This window comes from Pangasianodon hypophthalmus, chromosome 24 (genome assembly GCF_027358585.1).
Source record: "Pangasianodon hypophthalmus isolate fPanHyp1 chromosome 24, fPanHyp1.pri, whole genome shotgun sequence".
Taxonomy (NCBI): domain Eukaryota; kingdom Metazoa; phylum Chordata; class Actinopteri; order Siluriformes; family Pangasiidae; genus Pangasianodon; species Pangasianodon hypophthalmus.
This window is the reverse complement of record NC_069733.1, coordinates 14707466-14720049: the sequence shown is the minus strand read 5'-3', so window position 1 is coordinate 14720049 and position 12584 is coordinate 14707466. Positions and strand designations below refer to the sequence as shown.

At 38.7% G+C, this 12584-nt stretch overlaps 1 protein-coding gene across 4 annotated transcripts in view; it reads left to right on the top strand.

Moving 5' to 3' along the window:
- The first annotated feature begins 1005 nt into the window (after positions 1 to 1005).
- grin1b (glutamate receptor, ionotropic, N-methyl D-aspartate 1b) overlaps positions 1006 to 12584 on the top strand; it is a 32513-nt gene continuing 20934 nt past the window's right edge. Inside the window, exons 1-7 of one of the 4 annotated variants that reach the window (XM_026931222.3) lie at positions 1006 to 2243; positions 3732 to 3866; positions 6235 to 6411; positions 9150 to 9212; positions 9989 to 10086; positions 11573 to 11694; positions 12230 to 12404. In XM_026931222.3, coding sequence (XP_026787023.1) covers positions 1995 to 2243; positions 3732 to 3866; positions 6235 to 6411; positions 9150 to 9212; positions 9989 to 10086; positions 11573 to 11694; positions 12230 to 12404 — 1019 coding nt within the window. In that variant the 5' untranslated portion in view covers positions 1006 to 1994. The remainder of the gene's footprint in view (positions 2244 to 3731; positions 3867 to 6234; positions 6412 to 9149; positions 9213 to 9988; positions 10087 to 11572; positions 11695 to 12229; positions 12405 to 12584) is intronic. The other 3 variants (XM_026931224.3, XM_026931223.3, XM_026931225.3) reach the window with 3 other exon arrangements.

Here is a 12584-nt window from a genome sequence, read left to right as displayed (position 1 = left end):
TACAGGGAGTGAAGCTATGTAGCCTGATCCAAGCTGACATTTTGAGAGCTGAGACTCAATTTGAAAATGATTGCACACGTTTCATTTATTGGAAGCTGGAAGCGTCTCAGGGCAGGACCGGCGAAGCTGCCATCTTCTCTTATGCTGGCTTCGGTTTCTTCTGGAGGAGCCTTACAAAGAAAAGAAAAATGTCCAGATGAGTGCACAAATGATGCAGGGAAACCAGTCTCAATGGATAATGAAGTGGAAGAAAAGGGCAAAGTGATAGCCTTGGATGTGCACTGTACATTTACAGCCCTACTGATGCCATGTCTTCACCCCTCCATGACTAACATGCAGTACATCTAACGCATGTATGCACACGTGCACACTTTTTTCATATGACTAATCTACCTTCCATCTGTGCATGTGCATTTCATCTTGTGTGAACAGTATTCCCAAAATCTCATCCGTATACAGTTGTCTGTATCGATTATGCCATCAGGGACTAAGTGAGGTTTGGAGGACAGAATGGCTGACAGTTGGTATTTGGTGGATTATTGCTGTACCAGGGGATTGTGGGATGAAGGATTGAAAGAACAGGTCATCAAAATTCCATCCATGTCTGACTTTAGTTAGATTTTTCTCTCTGTGGATGTGAGTGATACATTCCCAACCATGAGTAACTACTGATGTAATCAAATTGCAACACCCAAAAGAAGCATTTTTATCCACAATTGATTACAAATGTGTTTTTTGTTTGTTTCTTTATTTTTTATTATTAATAGTAGATTTGAAGATGGCGCGTTTAAAATCCCTGAAACACTAAACCTGCTTCTTCATCAGGCAAAGGCTGATTCATAATACTAAGTTAGGCTGGTTGAGAGAGATAGAGAGAGAGAGAGACACAGAGATGCTTGTTTCCTTGGTAACGAGGGTCTCGGTGATTTTTTTTTTTTTTTTTTTGCGCGCCGCCGCGGCATATCCGCGTTCTCGCGCCGAGTGATGGACAGAGCGCGGCTCTTATTGATTATCCGTAAGAAGAGGCATCCTTCACTGCTGGTGTAAAAAAAAAAAAAAAAAAAAGCCACGTTCGTCCATAATGTCCTTGATGAATGGTAAATGCTAGGAAATAAAAAGGAGCATTGCCTGATTTATTGACATGGCAGATTAAATGTAGCACAAAGCTGATGGATAGAAGGTGTTCCCAGGATGCTGGGTCTTGTTAAACAATAAAGAAAGCTTTAGATATGTTGACTTGAAAACTGAGGCTGACATTCTTGATCTAGTGACGATCTAGCCGTTGCATGGTCTGACGTTGCTAGGGAATGGATGAGAATTAATTTAACCGTTGAAACAATGAAAAGAAACGAGATATTTTAATGATAGGGTAAGAAGTAATGAATAGCGAAAATATCTTAATAACGCCAGTGTGACCTGCGCACACACACACACTGGTAAGCAGCAAAGCTGTTGGGTTTCTGGTTTCTAAAGCGTACGCGTTAATCAGGCGGAATCGGAGCGGGAGCGCGCATCCGGGAGCGCGCACGCGTTCAGCACCAAGGACAGCGGAGATCGCGGCGAGCCTCAGGTCAGCAGACCCGAATGGAGCCACGCCAAAAGCGGGCAAACACGAGATCTTTTTAAAGAAGGGAAAATTCAACCGAATAACCCAACGTTCTGGACTTTTCTAAACCATATATATTCATCATGGATTTTTTTTTCCCCTGTTTATAAAAGGAGAATGAATCTTTGAGGGAAATATCAACAGGAGCGTCACCATTCCAAAAAAAAAATTAATCTTTTCTTTAATCCAGCGTTTTCTGATCATCAGAAAGAGACTGAGAAAACATACACATACCTGAACCGATCAGATCAGATCAGATCAGATGTGATCGCATTCCTGTGCTTCATAAGTTCTTCATTAGGAGCCCGGGACCTTCATTAGGCTGCCTCATCGACCGACCCTCTGCATGACAGCTCGCTGATCCGCGCGGATCCAGAGGCACACAAACATGCGTCTGGTTCTCTTCGCCTTCCTCGTGTCCTGCTCGTGTGCGCGGGGCGGCTGCGAGCCCAAGATCGTCAACATCGGCGCCGTGTTGAGCCAGAAGCGGTACGAACAGGTGTTCAAGGACGCGGTGACCCAGGCCAACAACATCTACGGCAAAGACAAGTTCAAGATGAACGCGATCTCCGTCACGCACAAACCCAACGCCATTCAGATGGCACTGTCCGTGTGTGAGGATCTCATCTCAAACCAGGTACAAAACCCAGCTCTGCGCACCAAAGCCGCAAAAAATATACACTGGAGCTAATGAGTAGTGTTTAGGAGAAATATTTGTGTCTACCTGTGGAATCTGAGTGCACCCAAAACGCACTCTGATGCGCATTACGCAAAGAAAAGAGGGATGATATTTCCAAAAAAAAGCCCAAGCAAATAGTACTTTACATAGAATTATGGTTATTTAATTGGATTTTTTTCTTTAAGAATTAAGCATCTCAATGTTAAACCATAAATATGTTTTTTTTTTCCAGGCGTCCTATTTAAAAAAAATAATCCATAGGCTATTCTCTGACAGCCAATTTGTTTGTTTCTTTATCTATCTATCTATCTATCTATCTATCTATCTATCTATCTATCTATTCAGCATCTATTCATTAAAAGGTAAATACATTTGCACTTCAGCAAAATGTGCCTTAAGTGCATTTATAGTTTAATTAAATTTGTTTTTAATGCAAATCAAAATCTACCCCTGGAGCATAAGTATAGATATACATATGGCCAGAGATCTCTTACTGAAAGTATTTATATATCATTTATATATCTAATTTATATTTATGTCCAGTTTAGGCAATCTGTGAAATGCGACTGCATTGTATTTTATAACAAGTAAAACATTTAACGGGATGCAGAGAGTCCATTTCAATTCTGACTTCATCCAAAAACTCACTAAATTAAATGTTAAAAGAGTACCCCAGGACACGCAGGTTACCAAAGTTGCCAAAGTGACCATGTATACAGTAGGGTAATAGAGGACACTCGGTTTGGAACACAGCAAGTTGTGTTAATTATAATTATTTTTAACAAATAATTCATTGTTAACAAATCATTTTTGTTTTCATTTACAGACTGATCATGAGCAATGATGCCATGTTGTCACCCCAATGATGAACATAATGCACACGCATACACACACACACACACACACACACACACACAGGTAGTCATCATTTAATTTAACTTAATACAGTACTATAGTTGTTAATTCAACACTGTGGACGGGATTTTGTGAACACCAAAACTGGTCACCATGAGCTCAACCGGTTGCTTTTAACAGAAAATGAGGCCAACATGGCGTCAGCCCTCCGGATAACAGCTGCTTTGTTCTGGTGAAGAGACACAGAGTGAGAGAGAAAGAGAGAGAGAGAGAGAGAGAGAGAGATTGCAGCCTTTAACACATCAAAGAAGATTAACATACCAGTTGTGTCTCTCTTTCTCTCTCTCTCTCTCTCTCTCACACACACACACACACACACACATACACACACACACACATACACGCACACACACATACACATGCATTATCATGAATCTTTCAAGATATTACCGTGTACAAATACGAAAAAATAGGCTATTTTCAGACAACACCCTTTCTCTATTATTTCAGCTAAGATGTGAAATTGTTTAGGTTGATACGTTGAATTATTTACGTCTTTATATTTTGCATCTGTTCCCCCTCCATTCTCAGGTCTATGCCATTTTGGTGAGTCATCCTCCCCAGTCCAACGACCATCTAACCCCGACACCAGTGTCCTACACAGCTGGATTCTATCGCATACCTGTAGTGGGACTGACCACCCGCATGTCCATCTACTCAGACAAGGTGAGCTCAAAACATGACCATGAAAACCTCCAGCGTTCTGCTCTCCATGTCTGAAATGCTGTCTGTACTGGTTTCTTTTTAAATGTGCCTGATTTGGATTGCATATCCAAATCCTATTTCAATAAAAGAAAGAAAAAATGCAGTTTCAAATCAGTTAACCGCATAGTCTGTACTCGTCTTTGTTTCTTGTAACGGTTTGCCGTCTTTCATAGATAACAAATGAAAACCTGGCATCTGGGTGCATTCTGTTAGAGTAGAGTGTGAGTAGAGGGAGAAAGGGATTACGCTTATTTCAGTTTAACTCTCGGCTTTGTCTTTAATCATATTATTCAGCAACTACTGTGAATTATTCATTAATAAAGTGAAGCTAACAGGAAAGGTGTGTAGCTACTAGAATAAAGAGTACTAGAATAGCTAATAGAATGAGTATAGAAGTTTAAGGTGTTAATAATATCTCAGTTTTTAGCATGCTAGTTTGTAATTATTTGCTTTAAAATATAATTGCAATCTTTATCAGTCAAATCAATTTGTGTATTATATAATTAAATGCAGTCAAACCAATTTGTGTATTATATAATTAGAACCCTGTAGAAGAAATACATTTTCATCACGTAAAATATACCCTCACTGACCACTTTAATAGGAACCCCTGTATCCCTGCCCATTCACATAATTATCCAATCAGGTGATCATGGGGCAGCAGTGCAACGTATAAAATCAGACATCAGAATGTGGAAAAAAATAATATGATCGTGCCAGACAGGCTGGCTTGAGTATTTCAGAAATGGCTGATCTTCTGAGATTTTCACACACAACAGTCTTTAACAATTTACCCAGAATGGTGCAAAACACAAAAAACATCCAGTGAGCAGCAGTTCCCATTCTGATGTTAACTGAAGCTCTTAACTTGTACCTGCTCGAGTTTATGCACTGTGCTGCTGCCTGGATTGGCTGATTGAATAAGTGTGCAGGTCTTCCTATTAAAGTGGCCAGCAAGTTTAAAAAAACAAACACTGCCTTCAGAAAATTACATTTAAACATTTAAAAATGTGTGTATTTTTGCATCCGTAGTCAATTAGCCTTTTTAATTTTGTAAAGCCAGTTTCATCAACTTCACTGCCCCATTTTAACAATTAACAAAGTTAATTCTTGCCTACTACATGACAGGTACCGAGCTTCGTCTAACACACATAAAGCCACTACTCACCCAGAAGGCAGCTTTATTGCATATGAGCCCAGTATGCCAGTTTTACAAATTAGCTGTTGATATTGACTCACACACTCAAGCTTTTTCCCTTAAGGAAAAATCACATATATTTCACATGTGATTATGTGAGTGATAATGTGATCACACGTTCAAGTGTATTTCAAAATGTTATGCTCTGAAAGTGTGCGTGTGAACACACTGCATCATGTGAGTAATATGTGATGAATAGAACCACATGAACGTGTGAAAAATGAACGTGTGAAAAATAAATGAATCACTTGTAAAGAATCACATGTGAAAATAAAAGATTCATGTAAAAAAATCACATGTGAAAAATGAATTCTGTATAAAAACATTTGCAAAAATAAATGAATCCTAAAAAATCAGAAGTGAAAATAAATTATTGTCTAAATAAAATCACATGTGAAAATAAAATAATCATGTACAAAAAATCACATGTGGAAAATGCATTCTGTATAAAAACATTTTCAAAAAAATAAATGAACTGTGGAAAAAATCAGAAGTGAAAATAAATTGTCTAAATAAAATCACATGTGAAAATAAAAAAATCATGTACAAAAAAATCACATGTGAAAAATTGAATTCTGTAAAAAAAATTAGCAAAAATAAATTAATCATGTGTAAAAAATTACACATGCAAATAAATGAATCATGTGAAAAAAAACAGATGTGAAAGTAAATGAATTATGTGGAAAATATCACCTCAGAAAATAAACAAATCAAAACAAAAACAGATCATCAAAAATCACACATGAAAATAATGGAGTCATGGAAACAATCACACGTGAAAGTCAATTAGTGAAAAAATCACCTATTAAAATAAATGAATCATGTAAAGAATCTGATGAGAAAATGAATGAATCGTAAAACAAATCACATGAAAATAAATGAATAATGTTAAAGAATCACATGTGAAAATAAACGAATCATGTGTAAACACGTGAAACTAAAAACACATGCACTACATATGAAGTGGTTTCTGTGATTATTGTGTATGGATAGCACTTGAAACCTTCTTGTGTCTTGTTGAATGAGAAATGAGAGGTACTTGGACTTGCTTAAAAATGAAGTACAGTTTGTGTTCTTGAGATTAATTTATTCATCTCCCTCCATCTCTTTTTCCTTGTCTTTTTTCCTCAGAGCATCCACCTGTCGTTCTTGCGCACGGTGCCTCCTTACTCCCACCAGGCCCAGGTGTGGTTTGACATGATGCGCGAGTTCCGCTGGAATCACATCATCCTGATCGTGAGCGATGACCACGAGGGCCGCGCGGCACAGAAGAGGCTGGAGACGCTCCTGGAGGAGAGGGAGACGAAGGTGAGAGACCCTCGGCCGTTCGGGCGCTTCCTCCAGCGTGTGCACAGATTGTTTTGTGTCTGCGTGTGTTCCTGTAACCGGCACCTCAGAGGTCCTCTATGTATGTTAACTGTTTCCTTTTTCTGTTTGTGTAAACGCATTTCTTTCCGTTGGCTAACATTATTTATGCCAGAGGCATCAACAGCGTCTTAAGTGGTTTATCTGCAAAATTTTGTACTTTTTCTACTCATCTCACATTGCTTTTTGCCATAGTCAGATTCTCCTACGTGTCTCTCGATCCACAACAAGGAGCAAAATGAGGGACTTAACCTGGGGCTGTGCAAAAAATCAATAGCAGGAGGGTTTAATTACAGCGCGCACCAAGACCAGAGATGTGTAGGTGTAGTGTGATATGTTTTCCCTTAGAGCTCTTCTCTCTGAGAAAACTAATGGCTGGATGTCAGTCGCCTTTCAGCCTCTAACTGAGAAGGATTGTTCTTGTTTATTTGCCTGTCGGAGTGCATCACAATAACACAGTGGAGTCATAGCCATTTAAATCTACAACCTGGTTACTTCAGAAATGGGGTTGGTGTGTTTGTGTTTTCACCCCATGTGCATATTTAGAATAACTTCAATGTCATTATAATGTCATTTGTAGTAATGGCAGCCTCAAGCCCTGCTCCTTTTAAATTCTGCCTCTAATTCAGTTCCCAAATCCTCATCAGGGGAGCCGAAGCTCATAAAAGAGTGCAGTCTGATCTTCACTACGCACTACGTACTCATTAGCTTTGTACTGTCATCATACTAGTTTATTATTAAATATTATTATTACTAATTTAGTGATTAACTCTAGCATTCCTACATTTCCTATATTCCTCATTCTCAGTTTTGTATTTGTTTTACTGTCATTACTGAATTATATGCTTTAAAATAAATAACCAAATAATAAGCTGAGAGCTTTCTTTTTATGGGAGCAGTGAGCATGCAACCTTTTATGCAAATCATATAAAAATAACCTGTTGGTATCGCACAAAATTATATCAAATGTAATATTTCTCATTATTAGATTATTATATTTAAAAAAAACTAAGATTATTAAGGAAAACAGTATCTGGCTCAATTTCAAAATTGCATTTCAAACTCAAATTAAAGGAGTGCTTGGAATATAAATGACCTAAAAAAAAAAAAACAGCTTCAAATAACAAAATATGCTAAAAGTTTTACAGCTTTCAAACGAAATCAAAGAAATGTTACACTAATCAACACTGATGATTATCTGGTAATAATCGCTAGCTTGGAATAAACCTGTCAGCACACACATTTGTCCTCCTACTTCTCCTCGCTTAGGCAGAATGCGCATATTTAATGCACTAGACCGTCAGGCACGGCTGCAGCTCTAAACGCTCTTCAGTATTTCCCATTTAAATGCATGAAATACGAAAGACTGTTCCAGCAGGGAGATGTACATCCGGAGCCATGAAGTGTAGTGTTGATAAAGTGCGCCTGCAGCTGAGAAATATGGAAACACGTTCGTCTTGATGAAGCACTCCGCATTCTCTCTGCTTCTGCAGATCTCTTAGTTGTTGCAGTGCTAAACTTGAGCCGACGAAGCTTTTCTGTGTTTTGTTGTAGGCTTGTAAATAAATGGACGTAATGGCTGTTTCGTCTAAGATCACTATTCAAGACTTTAATAAAATTATTATTATCAAAAATTATTATATCTAAATAGTCTTTTAAATAGGCATCATAGCTAAAATAATCCACGACACACAACTATGTAAGGAATAAACCACTTTGGGGCATGTGATTTTAGGAAAATAATCAAAGACAGGGTGATATTGTGTGGCCTGATGCAAAGCGGAGTTACAGCTACCATCCTGAAATGGATTCGTTTCCAATAACAGTACATCTTGAAGGGTTTTATTCCTCTTACTCCATAGTAATTAGCCATTAATTACGTATTTTTATTTATTGAAAAAAAAACTACACACTTTTTATTCATTTATAGTTACATTTAACATTGAGACAACTTTTCCTGTTTTCACTTACGTTATAGCCGCTATAAACACTCGTTCCCTCACCAGCCTCTCATTGCACAGCTTGTCATAATACTGATAAAGCGCACAAAGTGTTCTGAAGACTTTCCCATATCTGAAAACTTTACAGCTTTATCTCTGGCTGTTACAAAGCACTGACACTGGAGACTCCAAAAAATGTAAATAAATATCTCCTCATAGAAAATGTCACCATAATCAAAGATTACACACTTTTTAAAATCAGTTTATGTGGAGCATCCACGATACAAGCCTGTCTACAGTTGTAACTATAGAAACAGTAACGTGTTAGAATGAGCACATTAATATAAGAACTATTGTCAGAGCTGCTGTTATAGGAAATGAATCAACAATCAGATTCAAGTATTCGGACAGTGCTGAGGTATTAAACCGTAGAGCTGCTATGCATTTTTAATTAGCTACACGTAAAACAGGGCTAAATAACTGTTCTGTCAGTTAAATGGATTTTTTAAACATCCGTGTGTGGGAAAGAGTTTTTAAACCACTTTGTGACATTTATAAAGGATTATAATTATGTGCTCACTGTAGTTATATTTGATATTTTTTGCAAGCCCCAGGATTAGAGTTTCCCAGTTTGAAGCAGAAAAGTGGAGATTTGTTGGAATGCTTTACTGCACACCATTTATACCTGTTTATAATATTCTTCTGTGTCTGCATATTTTCTCTGTGCACATTATTCATCAGAGTAAAAACAGGAACTATGAAAACCTCGACCAACTGTCCTATGACAACAAGCGAGGACCCAAGGTATATTTGCATGGTCAATGCACGCCGCCCAACAGTTATCTGAACGTAGCAACTAGAAACCAGTCCAAAAAAAAAAAAAAGAAAGAAAAAAAAATCAACAACCAGATTCCAGAGATTCTTTACCTGCTAGCACGTCTATTTATGTTTTTTTATGATTTCAATCGAGAATGGGTTATTTATTTATTTAATTTTATTTTTAGTTGGAAACGTATAATTTCAACAACAGAATCGTTCCCTTTACCTCCCACTTTTTTATTTTGGTGTAAAGGAATTGCATGTACTGAAGCCAGCAAGATTTGCAAGTCTATTCTTTTGACACAGTGCGTGGAGATCTGGTCGTGTGGGACAGGCACAATCCAGATGTTACTCCCACCTTTCTGCAGCATTACTGCCTTTTTTTTTGTTTTTACTTTTTACTTTTGGGAAAGAAGCCACCATGACCACCCTGCTCCCTTTCCTCCACCCGGTTTTTGCTTTCCGGTTGCATCAATCTTCTTCTCCCTCTTCCTCTAACATGCACGCTGTTCCTTGGAGTCTTGTTTCCCTTCAGTTTGCATGCGAAAACAATGCAAAACTATTTTTCCTCCTCCAAGCTTACTTTTTTTTCAGTTTAATCAGATTGTCACGGAAACCTTTTTTTAATCCATTTTTTCCCAATTCCCTTCGAAAAAATGAGAAAAAATGTGAGAGAAAAAAAGATGTGAGAACGCTGAACAGAGCATGGTTCAGGGTGGTGATGAGTCAACGACTTGACTGATGTTGTGTCCTAATCCCAGGCAGAGAAAGTGCTCTTGTTCAGCCAAGACACAAATCTGACTGCACTGCTCCAGGAGGCCAAAGAGCTGGAGGCCAGAGTCATCATCCTATCTGCCAGGTGAGATCATTCTATCCTCCTAACACATTATCAACACTGTCAGCATTGTTAGAGAGTGGAGGTTAAACAACCATACAGCTGAGAGCAAAGGTTTGTTGGAGAAAAGGATTTATTTTTTTCTTTTTATAAAATGGAAATCCCAGATGTTTCGAAATCCAGACCTGATGTGAAGAAGGCAGTATACGGCATCTGATAGCATGATATCATTTCCACTTACCTCCCACTTTATTAGGAACACCTGTATATCTGCTCATTCATGCACTTATCCAATCAGCCAATCATGTGGCAGCAGCACAATGCATACAATCATGCAGAGACAGGTCAAGAGCTTTGGGTAATGTTCACGTCAAACATCAGAATGGGCAAAGAAATGCGATCTCAGTGAGAGTGGAATGTTTGCTGGTGCCAGAAGGGCTGGTTTGCGTACACAACAGTCTCTAGACTTTACAGAGAATGGTGTGAAAAACGAAACAAAAAAATCCAGTGAGAGGCAGTTCTGCAGGCAGTGAGAGAGCTCAGAGGAGAATGGCCAGACTGGTTAGAGCTGACAGGTAGTTTATGGTAACTCAAATAATCAATCTTTACAACCGTGGTGTGCAGAAAAGCATCTCAGAATGCACAACATGCTGAACTTTGAGGTGGACGGGCTACAACAGCAGAAGACAACATCAAGTTCCACTCCTGTCTGCCATGATCAAGACTCTGAGGCTTCAGTTCTCCAAAACTGGACAGTTTGGAAAACAGATTGGAGACCAGGAGACATTTATCCCCCTTCTGATGTTTGATGTGAACATGACTGGCTGATTGGATAATTGCATGAATGAGCAGGTGTTCCTAAATTAAATTGGCCAGTGAGTGTAGGTAGAATGTGCAAATATTGTAACTGAGAGGATTCAAAAGCTGCTCAGATGATAGAAAACAGGTTGGATGACATAGAACTTATTAGAGAATGATTATAATACATTCAGAAAAATGGCAATTGATTTTGCTATTTTTCCTACTAAAGTAAATACACTAATGTCTTATTGACATAAATGAAAATTTTTCTGTCCCCTTTATTTTATCCTAAGGGTATTCAAAATTTTGCACCACAACTGTACTGTACATAAGACGTCCTCTTATTTGTGTATGAAAATGAAGTCTGCTAGACTGTCAATCAAACTAATTTGTTATATTATCTTATACTTTATTATATTTGTATATTTTTGTTATAATTTGTTTTCTGGTGTGCTTTAATGATTCTCAGCACAACACTTGAAAATGCCAGCGATTTGGCAGAGCGTAGACACTTTCACACTACTACACAACACTTTTACCATCTGTGTTATTCAGTGATACCATCTGACATCCATTTTGGATCAGTAGGAGATTTTTGCGCAAAATGTCACACTACATACGAGAAGGTGCTTCCGGCATTTGTAGCTCAACCATCAGCATGATAGTGTTTGGAACGATGCCAGCAGTGAACTTCTCTGTCCAATCACAGCGAGGACGAGGCAGCGGCCATTTACAAAGCAGCTCGCCAGCTCAATATGACCGGCTCTGGTTACGTATGGCTGGTGGGAGAAAGAGAGATGTCTGGTAAAGCTCTAAGTGAAGCTCCAGATGGTATGTACTTTCTCCCTGAACTCCATTCCTCTCTTTAACTCATAGACTATGTAACTTTTTGATATGATTATACTTTGCAATCTACATCAGCAAACCAGTGTGTGTGGTGTACTTAGATGTGTTTAAACGTTTAAACATGTGGATGTTTAAAGGTTTTAAACACTGTGACCTTCTTCTCATTGTATTGTGCTCTCTGTCTAACGCTTGATTTCATCTTTTAAGTGTGTGTCCTTTCTTTCCGTAGACTACAAATGATGCAATAGAGAGTTGTGGTAATCCATAATGGTTTGAATGCTCGTGCATTTGTTGCGCTTTGAATTTTATTTGTAAGTGCGCCGTCTGCATTGACGTGTGAATACGATGGTAAGCTACATTCCTTACTGTCCCAGCTTCTCCACATCAGTGACATCAGTGTGCTCTGTCTTCACCCCTCTTCTATCCTGTCTGCTAATCAAGCTTTCTGCTAATTCCATGCATCACTATTTTTAATGTGTCTTGCACCAAAAAAATGCGTGTCATATCGTCGATTGGGCAGGCTTGCTCGGCCTCCAGCTGATCAACGGCAAGAACGAGTCGGCGCACATCTACGACGCCGTGGCAGTGGTGGCCCAGTCCATCCAAGAGCTCTTTGAGAAGGAGAACATCACCGAGCCTCCTAAAGGCTGCGTGGGCAACACAAACATCTGGAAGACCGGCCCACTCTTCAAACGGTGAGTCGCTCTGCGCTGCCTCCGTCATCCATCTGCTCCCATACATTACCATACATTACCGCTAGTGCTGAGAACACTGACAGCTTTCACACTGCAAATATTGAAAGAAGCAAGTGCCATACCAGACGAATGAAAAATAAGGTTTCATACAAAAGGTTCAAACAGTATTTGTGCAAACAC